Consider the following 25642-nt stretch of genomic DNA (forward strand, 5'->3'; position numbering starts at 1 on the left):
TTAATCTAGCTTCAGCATATTAGTAAACAAAGCTGCTGAAAGCTGAGTTGGCTGCTAGCCTTGGCATGCTAGTTGCCAGCTTAAACAGGCTGATGATCATGTGTGATAGCCAGTCTAGACGTGCTAATGTTCAGCTGAAACAGTAAAACAATCTGAGCTACTGTGTTAGATTTACTAAACTCAGTGAGATGCAGCTTTAATTTTTACCCCTGCCTCAGTAACCTCTGCTGGCCTATTATTGGCCAATCAGCTGGCTTCGACAGGGATAATACTTCCAGTATTATAATAAGTATAAACTTTCTTCTGACTGACTTCTAATCTGAATTTTGACTCTTTTATCACAGCATAAGTCTTTAAAGGTGAACAACTTAAACCAAAAGAGCCAAAGTCATAGTCTAGAACTAATAACTGTCTCAAGATGATCAGAAGGGACGTCTCTGTGTGCTGTTAACTCTCCTCAGGTGTTGTTTGCTCTGGATTTAATCTTGTCTTTAATAAACAATAGCTGAAGTGAACAATAACATATTTTTGTAGATTTTTATCAGAAAAAAAGGATCAAAAGTTATCTTAGCACAACCACTTTCAAATCTTGCATATTAAATTTCACAAAATTGACGCAAACACCAGTTTGTTGTGAATCTGAATAAAAGTTTAGTTGTGCCAAATAGAGATGTGATAATTATTGTGAAGAAATGGCTACATTTAGATTTCACTCATCGCTGCGATAGGAGGCTATAAAACAACATAAATGTAGATCATTAAGACCAGCTTGTTTACTGGTAGCTAGTAGTACCAGAAATGAACAAAGCGAAGATTCATCCATTTCAAATGTCAGAGGATGAAAGTGACTGATTGTTAGATTCATTGCTTTTTGACAGCTTGTGTTAATTGAACACATTTAATGGACTAACAGAATTTGTGCAACAGAGCAAATATATAAGCAAAAGCTTTAAGTGAAACACTTGTTTTTTAACAAATTCCACACACATTAAAAGTTTATGAAAATAAAGATTATCTTGAGTTTGCTAAAGAATAGTCCTAAGTTTACTTTCCAGAGATTTGGGAGCAGTTTTTGTTCATTCAGCTGTGCCATACTGTGCTATGTTGTAACTCTGTGTGGCTCATTATTTAACTGACACAGTCCCTCATGCAGTCTTCTGTCACACTGGTGCTGGGAGGTTCAGTGTTATGCACACTGACCCATCCACACTAACTCATGATGTGTCAAGAAGAGAAAAATATCACTTCTAGATTATGGTGGCTTTTAAGGGGAGCGAGGATATTGTATTATCTGCTGTCATACTGCACCTTTAAACAGTTTGATGTTTTGCATAAACTCTTCTTCTCCACCAGTCACACTCAAACACACACATGTGCACACTCAGAGTCCTTCTTGGAGGCCTCTATGCAGCTTGTAGGGGAGGATTTAAAGGTCAGGAGTCAAAAGGTGAACCAGTCAACCCACAGAGCAGGGCGAGAACGTGATGAAGCAGAAGAAACACAGGCACAAACATGTACAGAGGGAGTTTTGAATCAGAGTCAAACTTACAATCCAGATTATCTAAATAAAATAAGAATAATACAAGAAGTGGCAAAACTTCAAGTACACTTTGAGTCTCCGTGTTTACATTTAACCTGAAGCACACTGTCTGATGACAACAAGAAAAAATAGGTAGGTGATAAAACAGCTGAAAAAGCTCATTTTCATCAAAGTTAGAGTAGAATTGGAGCATGCAGAATACATCATATTTTTATTCAGATAAGAGTCATTCATTAAATGTTAATATATAGCTTTTGTGGAGAGTGTGCTTTTTAAACACTCAATGAATTTGTTTCTTTAACTTTTAAAAAAGAAAAGCATAATTAACTTGTTATTTTGCCTGTTAAGAAATGTCTAATCTGCAGCATACTTGACTTTATTCTTTCCTCAGTGGTATTACTGTTTTACAAGGAGTGATAACGTGTCAGGAAACAAGGAAAAAGATCAAAAGGGCAGAGCAAATGATCCCTATAGTTACAAGTATCCAAATGTAGCTGCTGTGAAAGGGTTTCTTAAAGTCAAAGAGCTTGTCTGATTTATAAGCAAAACACAGCAAAGGCAGGACAATTGTGCTTGTTTGTGGATCACATTGTAGATTTAAGTGCATTTTAAAACAGATTTAGAATATTCAAATGAGCAGAAAGCTGAAAATAACCTTACCAAGAAATTTATATGTGTAAAACTTCTCTCAGGTTTGCATCAGCAGGTCATAGATTATTTTAAGTTCTTTAAGGATAAATGATCAACTTTAAATATAAGTTTGTCCTGAGTAATTAGGTATATTGAGAAAACACACTCATAGACAAATACATCCAGCTTTCTCTGTAAAAGGTGGTAACTTCTGTTAATTATTATTGAATCCAGAATTAGATTTAATATTGTCTTTTGTGACTTGATGCATAATTTTCATCAGGCTTACTTTAAACATCATTGCCCTGCTGAGCCTGTTGCAGGCTGCTGCTGTCATGGGCACGTCTGTGGTATTTTTAATTTGGATCCAAATGCCACTTCAAAGAGATGGAGAGGGTACTAAAAGTTTGACTAGAACAGTTCTGTCAGACCAACAAGATGTAATGGATTGTAAATTTCTGAAAAAAAACTGTTTGTTCAGAAGAAAAGCAAACTGTAAGGAATCATATTTGGAAACTAAAAGGATGACTATCATTCTGGCTTACACAACATTTCTATTTAACTAGCTATCATATTGCTAGCTAACTAGCTATCCTTAATTATGACTAGTGCACGTTCCAGAGGACATTTCAGCTCTACTTTTTGTTAAGTTGCTGTTAGCATGATTTTTTAAGTAACTTTATTTGTAGAATAAATTAGATTGTTTAAATGACCTGATAAAGCTTCACTGGAAAGTTCAGATCTGAATCTCTCTCCCAGTTTTTGTTTAATGCTGACGCACCATATAGATCCAGAGATATGATAGTTTGACTTTATTAAATTTAAATATTTATCCTATTGTAACACTGGGATGGACAGGTGCGGTTTCTTTTGATGTTATTTTTTTATTATTTGTACTAAACAGAAAAAAGTTATGTTTGTAGATTTTTATTGTGATATGAACATTTTTATGATTAAGATTTTATTATTTTTGTGTATTTTGGGCCCAATATGTTAATGAAGCCAGTTAAAGTGGAAAGAAAATGATTAAATCATGTTAAGATTGTGCTGAAAAACTGGTAGAAAACATAGATGGGGAACATTTTTTTATATGCTCTATAAAAGCCAAATTCAGACATTAAGGCAACCAACATACCCCCCCCCCAAACACACAATAAATAAATAAAATATGCCAATGGAAAATTGAAATTATTTGACTTAGGATTCACACCATTGCAAAAACCAGAAAATAAATAAAATTCAGCAAACCCTTTTCAGGAAGAACTGATTCTGTGCCATAATCTATTTCCACAAAAATACACATTTTCATCTGTGTAGCCAAAGTCTGTCGTCTCTGAAGCCAAAATATTTTTTAAGGACTCAGCTACCTATCAGTTTTTCTTTCACAGTTCTAAAACTGAGACAGTATTTATTAATTTCTGTCAGCAATGTGCTTGGTATCAGTGCATTAGCAATTGCTGCTGGCTAAAGCAACACACTCCATAAATACAGACAGACCACTACAAGTCCAAAACAAGCAGTCAGCGGGTCAGACAACTACAGAAATGTTACTCCATACCTCTGATGAGGCCAAAACACACCACACTGCTGTCAGTAAAACAGATGAGATAAATTAGACTCATTAAGGTAGCAGGAATTGATGGAGCATTCTCAGACTCAAACATAAAATTAACTTATTACATCTTTTTTGAGTCTTGATTGATTTTGATGGGTAGGTCACAATTCAATCATGCTCATCAAAATTTAACTGCAACTATTATTCAAATGGATAGATATGTGTGCTTGATCAATGGCTGCACTGTGAAATATTAACTTTATTATAGAAGAATTCATGTTTCCCCCCCAAAATACATGCATATACAATGTTTTTATTATTATTTTCTTTTCATGTTGTTTTTTTATTTTTCTTTGGAGAGGTCTCAGATGGTGCCAAATCCAGCAAGGAATCCAGTGAAGGCAAGGGAGTTTTAAAGCAAATGCTCTTAAACAACTACTGCAGTGATTGGGTCATCAAAACATGTGACTTCATCTATATCCAGCTGGACCCCTTATATTTGAAACCAATGGGAGAACAGAAACAGAGCCAAGAATATTGAAATTTGTCATGTAGAATAAATTTGGCAGAAAGGATTGTTCCTATAGATTGCTGTGAGTCAGTGCTGGAGGATTTGCAGACATGACAGTTAAATAAGCAAAAAACAACAGACATAGTATAACCTATAAAGCTGGTGAGTCGGTGTGGTCTACACTGGAAACGTATGCTCAATACTTTGATAATTAGTTAGAAAAACAAGTGAATAAAATAATAATAAAATAAAAATGCTGTACAGTCCTTTGTTCCAACCATGCTCCTGCACAATGTGCTTACAGTTACTGCATGTTAAAGACAAAGCTAATTCATTGCAGATGTGGTCTTGGTCTGATCAGGACCTGTGGAACAGTGTTGAGCTAATGTTTGCTAAATGCGTCTAAACTTAGAAACAATATTGGGAGCCCCAGCTGGGATCTTAAATGTCTAAAAAGAAAATAACATTTGAAATGAAATGAAAAAGGCAAATCATTTTAAATATGCTAAGAATCAAGTAGATTGGCCTCTTGTAGTCTAATATAAAAAGCTTGTGGATGGGCTGTGACTGCTCCACAGGAAGTAAACTTTTTGGCAAGCTTTAAAGCCTTGGACCTACTTTCATGGATTTTCTGTGTATAAAGTGTTTTGTTACTGCTTGGGGGCAAACTCAGAAATGTCTAAGGTATAGATTGTTTTTACTTGCATTGGTGCTTTACCTGTGCTCTGCTTTTAAAAAGACACAAGTCAAATTGTACAAAAATCTGCTTTGTGCTGAAATAAAGTGTAAAACTAACTAAAATTAAACTTGTTCTCTGTGCTTTTGACCTTTACCTCATGGTAGTTTATGTGGTGTTTCATTCTTTTTCTTATGAAACCAGCTTTTGTCATCTCTTTCTAGCCCCAGCTGGGCTGTGCTAACTTTCAATAAATCAGCATTCAACCAGTGTGAAAAGCTGTCAGGTTTTTGGAGGACTTCACATGTGCTCACATGTGAGATAGACACCAGTGGATATCTTGGTAAAAGTATAAACAATCTTTAGTCTCCTTCACTAATGCGAAAGATCCCTGTTCTCTCCAAGCATACTTGTCTGTTTACTTAGATATTATGTGAGGAAATTGTCCCAAACCGTAAATGCACAGGAACACTACCTTGGTTTTAGTAGTCATGTTTCTTTTATTCAGCAGAGTCTCTGTATGGTCCATGATTTGTTGAAAGTGTCACATTTAGAAGATATCTTTAAAGCAAATTAAAATAAGTTTGACATAACTTTCTCTGGCCAATTTTAGCTTCCATAAAAGGAATTTCATTTTAAAAATAGGGCTTCAGATGTTCAAATTATATGCAGCTGTTGTAGGAAGTTTAAAACAAAAGAAAACAAAAAATATCCTATTTATATGTTTTCAATGTCCTCTCAGTTTGACTCTTACTTTCTTTTTTATTGTGATGACAATTTTTAAATAAAAGTGGCTCCAAAATATATCAGATAGTCAAATCACCCATGCTCTGGGCATTATTTATGCTAACAGTGAGCTCTCAGCTTGCTTCCCTGGTGCGTTAGTATGCATGTGTGTATACACACTCCATCCATCAGCATAAACACAACACCATTTTTCTCCACATTCCCTCCAAACATCCCTGCAAACCCCCAAGGCTTTTTTCAGAGTCGTGTGTCAGCGCCTGGTCTGCAGTGGAGCGTGTCGTTGCCATTCCTTCATGTGTCTTTACCGCGGAGTCCAGTTTCACCACACAGTGTGCAGCGAGCCTTGTGATTTAACTACAAACATATGGAATGGTGTGTTTGTGATAAAAAAGGAGCAATGGACGGGCTTTGTCACAGACAAGGTTGCATCAGTGGAGTTTCTAAAGTGCCAAAGAGTTATTGCAACATGATTCATAATTCTCCAGTAGCTGCAGTGATGTCTGGTATTTCTTATCTGCATCATGTGATTGAATGCAGTGTTCATATTTTTAGCTCAGGCTAATGACTTTACTGTGTAATAACACTTTTTTTTGTGTGTGGTGGCCATCAAAAGCAGTCCTGCTGGTTGTCCAAACAGCCACAATTTTAGCTCCAATGATTTTATCTCATCCTGTAATAATTGTTGTGACACTCCTTGAACAAATTAGGTTGTTGTTTAAAAAAGGAAAGATACAAACTAGCTGTTTCTATTAGCAATAATTTTTACTAAATGACTCAATTTAATGTAAATTTTGATGTATAATAAGAAACCTTTTTAAATAGCAGCTTCTGTAGCTGCTCAATGTCATTACTGCCTTTAAAATGTGATATTATGACTAATTTGGGGTGAAATCCCATTTCTCTTTTTTACCCCTTCCCCTTCCTCTACCCCTTGCCCCTGTGTGGTGAGTGGTGAAAACATTCCCCTAGGAAACGAGGTACCCCAACGTTACCGTCATTTATCATCATAAGTCGTTGCGACTTGCTGCGTCAGATGAAGCGACAGGTATCTATGACAACCGAATGGCAACAAACTAATGGCAACAAACAATGCTGTATCATTTCAGTTGCCTGGGCTGTTGGCATATTTTTGCGTTTTTCTTCTATAAGATGAATAAACGAAAGAAGACGTTATATTGTTATGATACACAATCTATGCTATGCTGACAACTGTTAGCGACATTAGCAAACTAGCTAATGCTAATATTAATGAACATTATTGATTATCAGTTAAAGCTAAATTAGCGGTTTTGATATGAATGATATCATAAATAAATGGCCACAAGATTGAACACAATTTTAAAATATTTTTTACATCCTTACTGATGCTGAATATATATTTGAGTGCTCTGTCTTCCTTCTGTCACCATTTTTGCCATTGTACATGAGGTGTGTCCCAATTCAGGGTCTCCACCCTTCGAAGTGTGCAGACTGCGTAGGCTACAGAGTGTCATCTGTAGTCTACACACTTCGAATTCCGCTTAACGTTCATGAAATGGGGCAGCCTACCTAGCCAACAAGAATTTCCCATTGCAACAACACAGGACGTTGAATCACTTTAACCTCTGAAATTGCTCACAGGACACTTCAGTGAACGTTAACACCGACCAGTAACACCGACAGTAAGGCTGTGTTGTTTTCCAGCCGGTACACACTTCATTAACACTTTAAAAATCCATAAATATAAAATATTACAGAATTTTAATGTAACAGTTTAACAAACATGCTTTTAATGTACTTGGTTTTGTAATATTTCCTCTAAAGTGTAGTTTAAAAAAAGTACTCCTTTTTTTTTTTTTTTTAAACAAAACTTTATTAAAACCTAAAACATACTCTTCTGACCTCGGTTGTTCATTCAGCCCCCGTCTTTGCGCAATGAATTCTGAGAGAAAAGAGGCCGCGAAGGATGCATCACAAATCTGCACTTCTAAGTGTGCAGACCCCAAATTGGGACACACCTGTGGTGTCCGTCAGGAAATTTTTATACCCCTTCGTTTGAAGTGCTGTCCTGGGTTGTCTTCGTTTGGAGGGTTGTGTGGCCCTCACCCTTACCCCTTCCACTTCATTCAAAAGAAAATCGAGATGGGCCTTTCCCTAAAGTGAACGCCCAAAACATAGGGGGAGGGCTAAGGGGAAAAAATGGTATTCAGCCTAAATCTGTTGAGTTTTCTCTGACTAAACAGCCACTCTGCACTTTGTGTAGTTTCCAGTTGAACCTCCATCGCGTCCGAACAGAGACAAAAAAAAGAAACAGTGTAATGCAGGCAGTGTTAGCATGACCTTTAACCTTAAGAGACTAAATAATTTCTAGAACATTTCATTCATTCTACATGCCCACCACATCAAAATCAGGGTTGCCGGGGAATTAGCCTCCCATCACAGAAACAAACAACCATGCAGCCTCCCTCTTAGGGTCATTTTAGAATTAGCAAACTTTACATGCATGTTCTTTGGACTACAGAAGAAAACCTGAGAGTACGTGTAAACTCTAAACAGAGAGGCCTGAGTCATGATTGAAATCAAACTTTCTAACACCCCTAACCACAACAGCAGTGCAGCCCAACAACGTTCTCTTTTTTTTTCTTTTTAAATTTCTTTATTTTTTTATAACAAAGTGAATTATGATAATTAGTATAGCAAGTGCCAAGCAGGGTGAGAGTCTGGCTTCTGTCATGATTAATGTTCTGTAGGAGAGATAAGCATTCTGACTTGTGTGTGTGTGTTTATGTATGATGTCATCAGTCTCGATTCAAGCTTCATGAGTTTCAGTAAACATGCTGTGGGGAAATGTTTGGGGGAAATTTGTCAGTCTAGGTTCTGTAACGTTGAAAGATTATTTTTTTCTGGCAATGACACATTTTTCAGCTAGAGCAGGATAAACTTTCTTTAGACATAAATGTTCCGTATTTACTTTCCTTGTAGACACAAAACATTCTGAACAGAGTCAACCTCCCAAGACACATTTTACCTGCCTGTAGCTGCTTTCATACTGTGAAAATAATGTCAGGGAACAGGCCTGGTCCTGTAAACCTGTTGGAGCAGACGGCATGGTGCGGCACCACAAAGAGTTAAAAATGTGATTTTCTGTTCTTGTGAATAATACAGCCTTTGTTTCTGGGTCATGAACCAGTCAAGGTCAGTGGCTTTAACCGAGCCAAACAAACACACATGCAGTTCAGTTTGCACTAATTGATTTCCCTTCCAGCAGAGACAAGAATGAGCCTGTGTGTGTGTGTCTGTTTACTTTAAAGGATCTGTCAGGAGTCAAAGTAAATAGATAAGTGACAAAGTAAACACCCATCCCACACACATGCCAAAACAACATCCTTCTACAGGGATATATTTCTCCACTCAAACATCAACTCGGTTCACTGATTTTAGAAGGTGAATTCAGTTTTCAATTATAATCTAATCATAATGGTGTGTGAGTGTGTGTGTGTGTGTATATATGTGTGAGTGCACTTTCTGGCAGTTCCTATGAGGTTTCTCAGCAGTAAATCCTTCCACACACTGGGTTAATGAGGTGATCCAGCTGCAGGGGACGATGGTAGAGCCCTTTGGGTCTGTTTTACTTTCTTTGTGTGTGTGTGTGTGTATGCAAGGAGTGTAGCAGTCACAGCATTCCTTTTGGTGTAAAGTCATGTTTGCACGGTGCAAATTGAATTTTGAGATGTACGATTGTCAGTAACAGCACTGATTGTTGCTGATTTTCTGGAGCAAGTCTGCCATGCGTTTAAATTTCCACTGCAAATTACTTAGTAAGTTCTTAGTGAATACAGAAATCCCATGATAATTCCAAGCCCCAGTCTGTTGCTGTGGATGAGCCTGTGGTGAAATCCAAACCAGGTTTTAAGGACATTTATAGCTCACATTTCACATATGACTTTTCTCTGCAGGGAAATTATAAAATGTGATTAAAATGTACTATCTATCTATCTATCTATCTATCTATCTATCTATCTATCTATCTATCTATCTATCTATCTATCTATCTATCTATCTATCTATCTATCTATCTATCTATCTATCTATCTATCTATCTATCTATCTGTTGGTAAAAAAAAAAAAAACAAATGCTTTTTTTAGTCCTGTTAAACTCATAGAAGAAAAGAGAGAAATTGAGGAAAAATATCCACAGAAAAACTTTGAAAGAATTTTAGAAAGCCTGGGGAACTATTGCTCAAGATGACTTAAAGAATTAGAGGACAGTCTGGCTGTTTGGAAGCCAAATATAAAGAGATGAGGGCTGTATCAGTCTGTCTCTACTGCACATAAGTGTGAGCACAACTCCAGCTTCCAAGAGAATCCTGAGGGTAAATGAGAAGTCTGGTTACTGTCCTGCTATGTGCATTGATGGGTTTATAGTAATTCAAGTCAGTAGTGTGTACGCAAACAGAGTCTCTGATTACTGCTGTGACCTGACTTCTGTGAGCACATGTATGGATCTGGTCCAAAATTAGACATGGACATTTACACTCTGCTTAATTGACTCATGCTGTGTGCTTGCAGACTGTGTTGCAGACCAGGAAAGGGCCAGTAAAGTTAAAATTCAGTGTTGTGTTTTGTTTTCTGAAATGTGTGTATGTATTTAGGGATGAAAAGTAGAATAAAAAGATATCAGTCAGAACCAGAACTTTGCATTGATTTCTTGTTAAAATAGAGGCAGGCCATTGTTCTGCAGCATATGCTTAGACATGTATAGTCCCAGAAGGGAGACATCTAGCACCCCCCGGCCAAACCTGTATGCTGCTAAAGGCCAGAATTTGAAAACTGACAGTTAGGCTTAACAAGCATGAAAGGGCCGCTGTTGGGTAAGGTTCCCCCAGGCAATTATCAGTCAGTAAATAGTCCAGGAGGTGGAGTAAAGGATAGATGGGTAAATGTAAATAATCAGGAGATTGATTAATAGCAGTGATGAACGAGGTGTATTTGACATTAAGAGCTTAAATAACACAACAATAATGCCAATGCTATGAAAACAATGCCAATAGTGAAGGTTTGCTTCATTGCTCCTGTGATTTCAGTCAGTATGTAAGCTTCTCAGATGTGAATAGCACATTAAGATAAGCAACAAGTGATGGCTGGCTAGGAACTGACAGATGTGATGGGGCTGATTGAGGACTAATAACAGACTTCATCGCTTTAGGGTGAACAGTCACCATACATCTTCAAGAGTTTTAATCAAGCAAAAACTTTGACACAGACTGGCACGTAAAAATTATTTACTATACACTTACTTAACTCCAGATTTAGAAATAGAAAGTCATGATTGCATATTTGACAATAAAGCTGTCACATGTATAATAATTTAATTCACTCATTTCAATGGAGTGATGGCCCAGAACACTGCAACATAAACCTCATTCGATACACTACAAAGAAGTTTAAGCATATGCAAGATTTCTTACTATCCTGGGAGGATTTGACAAATTTGTACAAGCAAATAGTAAGAAAGGGTGTAAAAAAAAGAGGAGTATACAAGTTTAACATGTTTGTGTCAGTTGCCAGTTGCCTGCTAGCACACCTGTGTTAAGCTGACTACAGCTGAAATGCTTATTTCTAACTGTTGACAGACAGGAAAGGCTTGGAGCCACGGAAGGGTGAAAGCAAATACACAGACACACATCCAGTCTTCATATCCAATACTTTTTGGCTGGTGTAGCTGTTAATGCAGGATGGTTGACTGTCCTGGTGCTACCTCATTGCAGGCATTTATTACCTCCACCAAGGCAGAAGTTATGTTTTTGATGACGTTGGTTTGTCTGTTAGCAACCAATAATTATAGATGCCTCCACATTCATTTTCTGTTCATATAAAATAAACCCGGACTTTTGCACTGTTCTTCCTCCTGAGAAAAGAAAAAAAAAAGATTATAGTTTTCAGTTAGGGTACAAGATGGTCACCACAGGTACAATACTGGCCCTCATAAGGTATACAAACTGCAAATGGTACAAATAAGTACCATCTGTTATGAAAAAAACAGCAGTACCCTTGAGGGAGCCACCCCAGTGACAAGCCTTTGTACCCATTAAATTTGTAACTACTAGTGGCCCTTTGTTGAGTGGAGTTATTTTAATCAGACATGGAGGGTCCATGCCTGATGGGGTCCTTACACAAACAGGCCTTTGACTAAAAAAGAACAAACCTTAGTGCCTTTAATTTGCACTGAAGATGTGTAAAGGAACACACTCAAAAATCACAACGCCTCATTTGTATCTTTAAATCTTAGTGCAACTTTGTTTTGAATCCCTTTCTAGAGAATATATTTTCTCTAACCCATAAATAGGCAATAGATAGGCAGTATTCTGTGAAGATATACATTTATCAACATTATCTAAAGCTGTAGTCAAGCACTACTTACAAATAAATAACAACAGCACACCTAAATTCCTCTCTGCATTTTTGTCATAGGAGCCGAAGCAAAACAGCATCTTTGCCATACCTGGCATACAGGCTGACACTATCAGTGAGTCCTAACTACCCACTTAACTGGCTCAGATCACTGTCATACATAGAAGGACTATTCATAGCATTTTGCTGCCTCTATCATATCTTCCATTTAATTATCTCAACTTCATCTTATCAGTTTATCTGAAACCACATCTACAAAACAATTCAGGACTGCCTGTTCATAAACTGCAGAAGACTTGCAGTAATAATACAATTATAATATGCGCAATAATGAAGTAATATTAGAGAGATCATCGAGACAGAGAAGGTGTTAGAGTGACAGCAATCTACTGAAAAGTTTGGAGGATGTAGTATTGGATCCGGGAAGCATTGAAAACCTGCAGGACTGCGGCTCTTGCAGGACCAAATTGAGTAGCCCTGATATAGATGGCTTAAATATCTGTAATGTCTTTGTTTTATGTAAAGCACTTTGAATTGTCCTGTACATGAAATGTGCTATACAAATAAACTGCCTTGCCTTGCCTTGCCTTAATTATTCGTTTCCAGTCAAAACAGAGCTTTAGATTATTTGGGATGGAAGCATGCCCACCAGCAATTTGTAGGATGTGTAATGTTGTATTTCTTCTTGTCCTCAGTGAATGAAAACCATGAGGAAACAAACTGATGGATGCCAAAAATATTTAACAACTTTGCAGGGACCACACCTTGGGATGCCTGCACCTTACTGTGTTATTTGTGCACTGTGTAAACTGAGCTGCAAGACTTGATCATCAACAAATCACCACATACAAAGAGGGTTTGGCTCACTAATACTGTCTACTCGTACACTGAAATGAGAACACTGAGCGTAAACACATGATCCATCAATTTCTTAGTAACATCAGTGAAGTAATTCCTGAGATATATATATATATATATATATATATTATTTATTTATTGGTTTATTTTTTTAATTCAACCAGCTGGATAACTATTTTGGACTGCTCTAAAATACAATATCTTAACAACCGCTTGATGGTTTGCCACAATTTTACACATTATCAGGTTTTTATTGAAGATATCTAAACATAGACCTGATGGATGAACAATAAGTTTCATACAGACATTTGTAGTTCCGAGACAATAGTTTGCGATGACTCCAGTGATCCCTAACCTCACCCTTCATCAAGCTCATGATCAAGTGTATGAGTTCTGTTTACTCTGCGAGCCCAGTAATGTGTTATTGTAATATCTACACTCATACCTGTTTTTGCATGTGTGTACACATTCCTATGCAACAACACAAGTATTCATGATACACTTGATCTGCTTACACAACACCTTGTTTTGGGGGTTGGGGGCACTAAGAGTTTTATAAAGATTGAAGCTGAACAGATTTTGCTGGTAAGCTTTCCAGGCATGAGGTAACAGGATTTTTGGATGTGTGTAGGAGTTGGTGCAACTATTTCACGTCCTCCCTTTTTTTCTGAAGGGAAACAAAGTAAACTTCTATACAAGCGCTGCATTTCTTAACCTTCATCTCTAAATCTCCCTCTTTCATCTCTGCTTCAATTATCCCCTACATTGATAATATTAGAAATCTTTATTGGTTGGTTTTAATTCTTTTGAAGTTGCTAAAGTGGTCAATAAAATCAAATCTAAACCATTTTTTTAACATGTCAAGCCATGCACTTTAGTGAATACTAGATCAATGTCTATGAACCTAGACTAAGGAGAAGCTTACCTAACTTTGCAAAGAGTCACTTGGTCAACTCACCATCAAACTTTTAATGGTTAATTCTGTGACAGAATGAGACTAAATCTCAGTACTTTGGACACAGTGGAATATTTCTTTTTTTTTCCTGGCCAGGAGATACAAAAAACTAAGAATACTGACCCAAGTCCCACAGGCAAGAATGCGGAGAGAAATTTAGTCTTTTTCAGTCAATCAACCAGGGAACTTAATCAAAGTAAATAGCATCATTAGCAAAATTGACTCCTTTAAGATTCTGGAAACTAAAGTCAGTCCCCAGAAATGCTTTACTTTGAACAGCATTAAACCCTCCAACATGTCAGTGGTTAAACACTTGATGATGAGATCCAACCAGCATTCATTCTGCTATGTTTGGTCAGCTGACTGCACAAAAATGAAGTGGTGGAAGTAGTGGCTCATTGTAATTTAACCAGCTACTTGCAAATATATGTGGTGATGTGGGTAAGCAATAGATGTCAACTTCAGCACACGTGACTACAGACATGGTTTCAGACAGTTAAAGAGCATTGTCTTTGGTAGGAAGGAAGAACTCCCGACATTGTAACTTTACAGAACCTTTGCATGCTCAACAATCTATAGCACACTGAAAGTAAGGAAAGAAAAAGAAATATAGCAGCAGTCTTAAAGTAACAGTATAAGTAGCAGCAGTTGTGTTACAAGATTATAAGGAGTCCCTTGAGCACACTTTGAGAAAACACCCAACACTGTCATATCTAGATTCTGTCATGCATTTTGGGTTTTATGGGGGGGTTAACAGTAGATTGTGAATAAATAGTCACCTTTGCATCTTTTTTGTTTTGTCATTCCCTCTTTCACATTCCCTCTCACACTCTCCTCATACTTTCAAGCTCTTGCTACCTTCCGCTTAACACTAGAGGATGAAGGTTTATGTGGGCCTCTCATTCTGTCTCACAGTGAGGGATGGCTGCAGTGTATTGTGGGTAACAAAATCCAGCTGTGTTGTAGATTCTGTGTTTGAGTGGGTGTCTGCTGGTGTGAACATGTGAAGGAATGTGTGTGCGTTGATGAATGTGTGCTGTGCAGGTTGCTGGTGTGTGTGGAACTGTTTCTTGTCATCTTGACAATGACATTTCTCTTTAATCCATACACAAATAGCAGAGCATATACGGTGCTGTGAAGTTTTACTGTAGCTGAAAAAACTGTCAGAGTTAACCATGAACTTGTAAAAAAAGCTAAATGAACTTGTTTTGCAACTCCAAGTTATAAGATTGCTCTGTCACGCAGGACAGACACGCAGAGTGTAAGTCCACCCTCTGTTTTCATGGCTGTGGTTATTGTGATACATGGCAGGTTCTTGGCTGGATGATGTGGGCACCTAGTCATTATCAATCAAGAGCAAATCCAGACTGTTTAAAAGAGAGGCATGCGGTTCCTAAAATAGTCATGAACAGATTAACCTATAAGCTTTCCTCATTTCACACCCATTTGTTCTAAAAATTATATGAAGGGCTGAATCGTAATAAAAAATACAACCACTCTTCTACACAAAACATTATCACCCACAATAATAATGATCACTTTTAGTTATCATTTTGGAAGTATTAGTTGGAAATTCATACAGTCAGAGTATCTGACATAATCAACTGCTGTGGATTTAATAGATTTCAGACAGTTCAGGGAAATGAGCTGTCTGAAGAGCAAAGCAAAATCTTCATGACAGGTTTCATCAGTTGAGCTCCTAACAGTCTGTTAGGACTTAACAGTTTCTGTATTGATACTGATCACTCAACATCAACAAACTTTAAAGACCACATAAACACTCTGGTATGGAGTTTGATTTTTTTTTTTAAGAAATTATATTATTGATTAGTATGATACTGGGAAATTTGTTAAAATTTCATGGGTGTCCATTAAAGCACAGCATTTTATGGTCCTAAGTGACATGCAGACTGGTTCGGGTCAGGTTAAGGTCAGGGTTGGGTGTTGTTGGTAAAGACACAAAGTGTGAAATGACATAAAAAGAAAACTTGTGATCTTACAGTAGAAGTATTCATGTGCCATCTCATGATGCCACGCTGTCTGATATGATTAGTTTCTTTTCTTGCTCATTCTGTTTGACACCATACACAATTATCATTCCACTCCTCTCCTGTCATCAGATCATTAACTTAGCCAGTGTACTAGCAGTACTCTAGAGCCTTTAAAGGACTGACAAGCAGCTCCACTACTCTAAAAACAGTAAGTAAACGTACAAAAAGAAAAATCTGAATTCCAGAGTAGTTGTCTTTACACCAAGACGTCTACCTGAAACAAAGCAACCATAAGCCCCGTCATAGCGGAAATATTTAGCTATTGTTGGAGCATATGGCTAGACATTTTCATTGTGTTCATTTGAATAGTTTGTGTTTGTAGCCTCATGTCTAAATATAATGCTGTTGACAGCTTCTGTTTTCCTCCTGGTTGATGTGACAGACTAGTTAGGTGACTTCACACGTTAGTGTTGAACTTTTTATGTTTTGGCTCTAAACTCTTCTACAATTCAAGAGTTTAAAAGGAAAGAAAAACGTTTGTCATAGAAAAAGATCTTGTCAGTTTTTGACCTCCCCATTTATCTAAAGCAGATTTATTTTTTGTCATTTTCGCATTTGGTCCAAACAAACAGAGACTTACAAACAGGAACAGAAAAATGTATGTTTATAGAGATTTATGATAGATTTAAACCTGAGGGCCTGTCAGAAACCATCTGTTTGTGGTTTACAACAGGACATTACAGACAGTGAGGTTTATGGCAAATACACCCCATCTAACTTTTACCTGCTGTTACTTGCAGTTTGTGTTATTGTCTTGTTGCCACCTTTCATAAAACACAAGAAAGCATTAGAAACATGCTGGCAACTGGTATTGGCCAGCTAATGAAAGTGTATCTGTTTGTTTTGTGTCAGAGTCATGGCAATAGCGAGTTATTGAGGTTTGATCCTACTACAAAACTACGAGCTTTGGCCACTTTTGGTTTATTTAAGCAGCACATATTTAAACCTTAAAATGTCAAAAGAAAGATTTTTTTCATTTAAACTTCTGTCGTTGGCTGGGACATTTTGTTCGCGGTTACTTCTTTAACCTTTCTGTTTTCCTTCCTTTTACGGTCCTTTCTTTTTTTGCCCCTTCATCAAGACAGTTTTTCAGGGAATATTGCAAATTCCTGCCATGTTGACAGGCATGTGTTATTAGAAGAAGGGGGAAAAAATTAAGAAGACACAGGCCAGAAATGAAACAAAAGGCATGGCGCCAGAGGTGTGTTGCTAAATTTAATAAAACATCTTGGGTTTCTCTTCAACCTCCACCTTGGGAGTCTTGGAAGTTGCAGAGATGCAAGAGTTAACTAACACAAACCAGGTCAGAGAAAGAGAGGGGAGGGATAAGGGATGAAGTAAAAGAGGAAGAATCAAAGGCAAATCTGTGGTGAGGGATAGACACCGGTAGAAATATTGACAATAATTCCCAACTATGTGATCACTTAAAATGACTACCCATTCATGTGACCAATTCAGATAAAATTTGTTGAACTGGCAGGGTAAAGTCTGCAGACTCAAGTCCATATGTTTAGACTGGAAAATCACAGTGTTACCCCAGCATATTGGAATAAGAAAGATAATGTGAGAAAAATTAAACCATATGATGAAAAAATATTATATATAGAAAAAACTTTACAAATATCCAGGTCAAAAAGATACACTGCCAGCCAAAAGTTGGGACACAATTACCCACTTGAATTATTGTGTGTCAAAAAATATAAATATATTATTTACAATTTACAATTCACAAATAAATATCCAGGTTAAAAATGAATAGTGAAAAATATGGGATTCAAGTGCTTAAACAAAGGTGCAGTGTGGTAAGATAAAAAGAAGGAAAAAAAACAGAGTGGGAATGGGAAGGGTGACAGCACAGTCCCTTGTGGAACTCCTACATCACTCACCACCCTCCCAGACAGTGCGTTGCCCACACAGTAGGGATGAGCAATATATCAAGATTTTCAAATATATCAAAACTTTATCAGACACAATATAGAAGGAGGGAATATCGTTTATATCGAGATAGCTTGTTTTGAGTTAAAAGCATCTTCTCTTTTGCATTTTGCACAGCTGTATTTCTGTTATGGCCATTGAAAAGAATTTTTAATTTATTTTGTTTTAGGAGCATTTAATTTAATATAAAGGTACTTTAATTTCAGTCAGCTGTTTTAATGCACATGTGCTGCTGATCCTTAATAAAAGTATATTTAGCGCCGAAGGCTGTAAATTAGAACTGTCTCTTTGGTTACTTGAAAAAAAAAAAAAAAAAAAAAAATATATATATATATATGTATATATATATCGAGATATATATTATATATCGTGATTCAGGTAAAAAATATCAAGATATAAGATTTAGTTCATATCGTCCAGCCCTACCACATGGACAAACTGTGGTCTGCCAGTCAGGTAGTCAGTGACCCAGGAAATAGTGGGAAGTTGACAGCCTTCCCCAACAGCTTGATGTGATGATATTGGTGTTTTTTACATGCAGCCCCTCTAGATAATGACCAGAACATTTCAAGGCTACAGTCTGTGCAAAATAATGGTTTTCGACAGCTTGACAATACAATGATCCCTAAGTTTGCTTAAATAAAACCTAAAATCCAAAGGTGGCTCATAATTTCTATACCCCATCTAGTCTATAGGATAAGATAAGATAAGATAAGACAACTTTATTAATCTCCAGTGGCTAAACACACAGCAGTGTTACATGAATATATAATCATTTACAACCTGTTCTAACCAAAGCTGAATAATTTAAACAAGGAAATTTTAATTTAATGGGAAGCTACTTTTATGGCATCATTTTTAAGACTAATGCATCTTCTCTCCCCATGTGAAAAGCAATTGGTATTAGTGGTGATGTCAAATAGCTGTCAGATACGCAGCACTTTCATAAAACTGTTTCTGTCCATCATTTTGAGAGAAATACTGCTAGCACATGTTAGCCTGTAGTGTATTAAAAATGTTGTTTTGATGTCTGGCTAGGATTAGGTATTATTGTTATTGTTATTATAAATTGCATCACAAGGGTTATTGCATCAAGAAAGTCCCCCTGATTAGCCCAAAGCAGAAAATATAATCACAGTTTTCTTTTATCAAGGGACACAGTTTAAAAATGAGTGCAGGGTTGGAGATTAAAGGCCCACTTTAGTGCATACATTTCCTTCATAGAATCCTTTGGAAATCTGGTGAAACAGGTAGGAAGGTGTCAAGTTATATTTAATGTTTTTTTATACTCCAAATGTCAACAGTGATATTTTTGCAAATCTGTAGGTGGCATTTTTTGATGTATTTGGATGCCCTATGGTTTTGGGTGTCCTGCTGCTTTACTTCAGACTGAGTTTCACAAGCTACAGAGTTTGCCATAAATGCAGGGAAATGGCTGAATAGCCTACACATTGACCCATTAAGAGTCAACCAGGGTGGGTTAATGTAACCTCTTGCTTGTCCTGTAGATTGTAATTTTAAGAAAGTAAAATCTGTGTATGTACCCATGCAGTTGTATTATGTTGTATTTCCATTTTCTTGTTTGCTTGACTCTAATCACATGCATATGTTTATTTAAAAGATGAAGAAAAAAATTGAGTATATACAAGACTTCAGGCATTACAGCATTTAAAGTCTTTAACCTCATTTCAAGTTGTACATTTAATTAATATTTCATAGTTTAAATATAACCAGGTCATCAAGCAGATTGTGATTAACACCCATCCTTTTCTCTCTTTTCTTATGTTTTTCAGAGCTGCAAGTTTGTCATTATCATCATGTTACTTTGCTTCATGCTCCTCTTCCTCGCCTCTGGTGTGGTGTTGTCCTTTGACTGCCCAGAAGACTGCTCCTGCCAGAATGGGAATTCAATATTCTGCATTCATAGACACTCCAGCACTGTGCCCAATGTCCCTATAACCACTCAACAGCTCTACATCTTTCAAAATGGTATTTCCACCTTATCTCAAGATGACTTTAGAGGTCTTGTGGAGCTGGAGATGCTAGATCTGAGCCAGAATGTCTTGGTAGAAATTCCAGATGGGATATTTCAGATGCTGTCAAAACTGAAGAACTTAGACCTGTCTTCCAACCGTATTACCCACATTTCAAAGGACAGTTTCTCGGGGTTGGTCCAGTTAGAAAGGCTGTACCTCCATGCAAATCTGATTCAGAGCATTCATTTGGAAGCTTTTGAAGGTTTAGAGATGTTACTGGAACTCAAGCTGCAAGGGAACCAGCTTATTTCCTTGCCAACACTTAATTTCCCCAGGCTTCTTCTTTTGGACCTTAGCAACAATAACATCCCAACCCTGGGACCCTCAGATCTTCAGACTCCCCATTTAGAGGCTCTTAAGTTGGCTTCCCTAGGACTTACATCTGTGGATGAGGCACTCATACCGTCTCTGAGGAACCTCCATGAGCTTGATATATCACTAAACAAGTTACATGAAGTTCCTCAGGCCCTGAAGCAGGACTCCCTTAAGGGGCTGACCAAACTAAGCCTGGCTGCCAACCCATTGCCTGAGCTGAGAGTGATGGACTTCCAAAAACTGGTTGGACTTCAAGAACTGGATCTCAGTGGACTTAATCTACAGGGGTTTCCAGAGAGCTTTTTCAAGACTTTCCCAAAGCTGATGCATCTGACAGCTGCTGAAAACCCATTCAACTGCCTATGTCCATTAGCCTGGTTCCCTGTTTGGCTAAAAGAGAAAGGAGTGAATCTTGGGAGGCCTGAGGAAACCAGATGTCACTTCCCTTTAGTCAATGCTGGGAAGATGCTTTCAGCACTGGAGCACAAAGACTTTGGATGCCCACCAACAACAACAGAATCAATTGGCTCCCCCATCACAAATACACTTGTTCCACAGATTCCATCTACATCGCCAGAAACTACCCATACCAATGCTATTCCTCCCCCTCCACCACCCAGTGAGGAAACCATCTTATCAAAAACAGATAACTACCCACTTCCACCAGAACCTCCAGTCTCTCCTAGCTCAAATAGTGGGGAGTATGAACAGCATTTCTGCCCACCAAACATCTGTCTCAATGGAGGTACTTGTAATTTTGACCCTCTGGGACAACTCAGCTGTTTGTGTCCCTTGGGAACATCTGGTCCTTATTGTGAAACTGTGGATGAGGTTCCTGAACCACCACAACCCTCAGCAACAGATGTTTCAGTAGCTGTCCCTGTTATGCCTGATCAACATGATGCCATCAGCTCACGGCAGGTGACCTCCACATCAATCCTTCTTGACCTGCACCGCTTTATTGAGACACGGCCACATATCCGTGGCATCAGGTTGACCTACCGTAACCTCTCAGGGCCAGACCGCCGTCCCATGATACTGAGTTTACCAACGTCCTACCCTGAATACACTTTGCGCGGTTTAAGACCCAACTGTACCTACTCTGTCTGTGCCAGTCCCCTTGGAGAAAGAATTACTTCTAGGAGTAATAACTCCGTGGAAATAGGGTCATGTACAGAGGCTCGCACTGAGGGGGTTCCTTTGACATTGTTAGAGCCATGGGTGGAGACAAAGACCTCTGTGACCTACACTCTCATCTCAGCTCTGGCTGCCCTTGCACTTGTACTGGGATTGGCGGTGGTGGCTGGAACGATCATCTGTCTACGGAAGAGACGGCAGGCAAATGCAGGAATGGAGCAAGAGCTGGGCCCAGCTGATCCTGACCCCATGGAGTTGGAGGGTATAAAAGCTTGCCTGGAGAATGGGTTAAATGGTACAATGCCCCTTAAGCAGCCTGAGACTGATCTTTGTCAAACCCCTCAGCCACCTCTATTGTTGCAACAGAATGGTGGTTTGGATTATGAAACACCATTAATGCAAGGTCACTGCCCATCAAATAACAATTTAGCATCTCTGAAACCATCTTATTTCTGACGCATACGCATATTTTGTAAAGAGTTCCCATAAAGGACTTCCTGATCCTGCTTTAACTCACTTAGTGGTTTAGTTCTAAGTTTCATTCCAATATCAGATGTCCATAATTTGAGAAAGGGCACTTACTATTCTGTATTTTTCTACTTAATGACAGAATAGAATGGATGATCTATTTAAGAGACATTAAATGATGGATTTAAGATCACAGTATATTGGAAAGGAGCTTAACCACTGTGGGACAATGAAGAGGATGTGGTTTGAAGCCATCAGAGTTTGGTGGTGGTAAAACCTAGCCAAGTGATTAAATTAAGTGCAATCAATGAGAAGGGTCTCATTAGTGGACAGAAAACAGGAGTGCCCTGTTGAATTTTTTTATATTCTTTGTGTATATCAAAGAATCAAAATGAAAGAGCTCAAATCCTGTTGCTGTATTTGAGAAATATGACATTGACAAGGTGATGCAGGTTTTGGGCCACAGAACTGGAGAACTGACAGTGGTTCAAATAATGCAAATGAAGAATGGATCAAGCAAATGGAGTTTCAGCCAACTTCAGTGTCACCGTAGAAGTTATAGAAGAACTTGCACTGAAAATAATTTTCTTTTTCTCTCAAGTGTCCCAATCTAGAAGCTTAGTGATAGGTTAGTGACCATAAAAGCTGTATAAATCCCTCATTTTGCCATTGATGTTATCCAGTTTCAACATATCTACCATAGTTCTCTCACAACGCATAGCCTTTGACTTCTTTAAAATGAAATTAGCTGTGAAAAAGAAAAATCAATGTGGACTTTGCCTGTGTTATTCTGTACCATGACAGACGGGCTGTGTTAATAGTTGATACCATGATATTCTTTTGTCATGTATTTTTGTATTTTATTTTTGTTACTATGTTTCTTTTGTTACTTTTGTTGTAAATGATCATTCAGTATTGCTTTTATGTGAGTTGAAACAGCATCTGTTCCTGCTTAAAAAACAAACACCCAAAAATACAGCAGTCATCACCATGATATTCTTAGTTTTCTCTTTCTATCAAGGTCACAAAGCTAAAAATTTCCTGTTACACTATTTGCACAATACAGAAATAAATAGCAACTTAATGTCCTGAAAGACCAAAACAATCATCAACCCGTCATATTTACCTGCAGAGTAGATAGCTCATATCTGCATGTTTCGGAGTAACTCACTAAGTGAATGTAACTGTCAGACACTTTATTCTCACTGCTTGTCTGCTGACTCTCCATAAACTCATGGTAAAGAAAAGCCTCAGACTGTCTAACACCAAAACTACCAAAACTGTGTTCAGAAGCCTTTTTGCTACAGAGTTCACTCCCATAAAGCAACACACACTTGCCAAGAAATAAAAGTGACTTCAAAAAGATTGAAAACATCAGTTTTAGCTACTACTTGTTCTGTCTCTTTAATAAGCCTTTCTGTCTTTGGTTTACAGGGATTATTAGATGTGTGCTTGGAGATTGTTTTGCTTATTTTATGTCAACCAGACTGTGAAAAGTACTGGCTAATGAAGCGGTCTGATGTATTCTTTCTGTCTGGGACTGTGACAAACCTTTTTGTGTTTCTGTTCTTTTGAGTATATTTTTACTGAAAAATAAAAATCAGTGAGTAGAATAGGTTTACAGAGACATGCTTCAGCAACATTGGTACAAAGTCTTACTCACATTTTTTAGTGTTACGTTACATACCGATTTGCATTTCAAGAACAAAAGGGCCTTTATGTTGCCTCGCCAAACACAGCTTTTAAATCACATTACAAAGTATAAATGAAGAAATGTGAAATGTATTTTAGCCATTTTAGTTTAAAGAAAGAGTTTTCTTCATGCTTGGTCAGCTGGAAGCTCAGAAGACTTTGTTTTTGTGTGTATGTGTGGACAAACAGAATGTGTGTGTGTGTGTGTGTGTGTGTCCGTTTTTCCTGTTCCAGCACCATTTATAATCAAGTCGCCATTCACTTTCTTAGTTATTACTCTGTAAACATGGTCACAGATACCAGTACACGAAGTCTGCTTTCCTTTTGTTATTTCTGTAACTGGAAAATTGTATTTCTTTGGCCAGTGTGAATGGCAGGAAATGTTTGAAACATTTTCAACATGCTTGTTACACTACATTGTCTTTTTTCTTATTGCCGACTGGTAGTTTGTGAATATGTTTTCTGTGTAGATTTTACTAGAAAAAACAATGCTGAGAAAAGACAAGTATTAAATGCCTTAAAGATAATGTGTGTGTGGCTTTGTCTTTGATAAATTTTTTTTATGGTACAGCTTTACACAAGTTGAATTGATCACTAGCAAAAAAACTTTCCTTCTTTGTGAGTATGAGGGATTTTGACCCACTTGAGAATCACAGTTTTGCATTAAAAGCAATGTTAAACAACTTTAAAGATTTCCTTTAACAGACACTGATTTCACATGGCCTGTATCTCCTCAGTTCCTCATTATATGCACACATCTAACTTCAACCACAGCATGATTACTCTGCGATCTGTTGGTTTGTGGGTAGAGGTCATTTTCACTTTTTTCTGCTAGTTGCTGAGAACAGATCCAGTGGAAAAAAAAAATGAAGACACACTTTCTTAGTTAAAGACATTACCAATTACAATGAAGTGTATGTGGTGATTACAGTAAAGTTGGATTTATACTCGCAAGGCCAGGGCCCTAGCCAGGGTTTTAGAAATGCTGAGGTACTCTAACCATTATGGCCCACACATCTCAAGAGACCAAAATGAAGCATAAAATCTATTTTAAATGGAAGCAAATTATATTTCACACAAACTACTCCCTCTCTCTCATGTCCTGTCTCTTTTCTCCACCTATTCTGTTCTCTTCTTTTATTCCCTACCTTCTTCTCTCTAGGTCCTGTCTCCTCCCACATCTCCCCTGCCAATGGGTTTAGGGTAAGTTTTAGGGTTAAGTTATGGATGGATGGATGGATGGATGGATGGATGGATGGATGGATGGATGGACATTTTTAGTTTAGTTATAATCTAATTATAATTTTGCACCTTTTTTTGCTCATCAAAACTGTAAAATAATTTTAACAAGCTTGTAGCAATTTGCTGTTTATCCTGATGATGCTGAATCCCTGAAAAACTGTTAAGTTTTTATTGCAAAAAAATACAGGAACAATTACATTTTAATGTCCAAATAAATTAATTAAATGTGAGTTCTTTTGTTCTCCTTCATTTGGATGTTGAGATGTGCCATTCTTTTCTTGTATTTCTGCAGTTGTTGGATTTTGGGTTTAGCACTCCACCAAGGATTAACAAGTTAAAGTGTAACTTCTTCTCCTGCAGTATTCAGCACAAGTAGCGCCAGGTAGGAGAGGATTAATGTTGTGTGGCCTTGAGTTTCTATGTAAAGTTATTATAGCCAGAAGGTTTAAATAAATTATGCTTCATTCATTCTTTTATGTCTTCCAGTTTAAGACAGATTTACACATTTATTTTAGATTTGAGAAATTCTGAAGCTTGACTTGAAATTGGTCCTGACTTTCTTTGTCTCACTGGTGAGACAATACTCACTGTTCATAGATAAAAATGGTCAGAACATGTTGGTAAACCGATGTAGTGAAATATAATCTGTTGTAGAAGATTGTAATTTTTCATAAATAAAGATGTAATAGAAGCTTTTTGGGGCCATATTTGAGCACAGCTCAATGGTAATCCATCAGAAAGTTGTAGAGATTTTTTAACCAAAGCCCACATACACTGTATAGACCTTGCTTTGGTGCCAGAGGAAAAGTCATTAGATTGTCGCACGAAAAACAAAAAACATACCTGAACATTATTCTGAATTTTAATTTGGATTTAAATGGTCTTAAAGAGCATTGACATTTTA

The 25642-nt window shown here is 37.4% G+C and overlaps 1 protein-coding gene across 1 annotated transcript in view; it reads left to right on the top strand.

Moving 5' to 3' along the window:
- Positions 1–24891, top strand: part of LOC121638698 (vasorin-like) — a 29904-nt gene extending 5013 nt beyond the window's left edge. The window contains exon 2 of the mRNA XM_041983632.1: positions 19642–24891. Coding sequence (XP_041839566.1) covers positions 19666–21792 — 2127 coding nt within the window. The 5' untranslated portion in view covers positions 19642–19665 and the 3' untranslated portion in view covers positions 21793–24891. The remainder of the gene's footprint in view (positions 1–19641) is intronic.
- Positions 24892–25642: the final 751 nt, after the last annotated feature.

This window comes from Melanotaenia boesemani, chromosome 4, assembly GCF_017639745.1.
Source record: "Melanotaenia boesemani isolate fMelBoe1 chromosome 4, fMelBoe1.pri, whole genome shotgun sequence".
NCBI lineage: Eukaryota > Metazoa > Chordata > Actinopteri > Atheriniformes > Melanotaeniidae > Melanotaenia > Melanotaenia boesemani.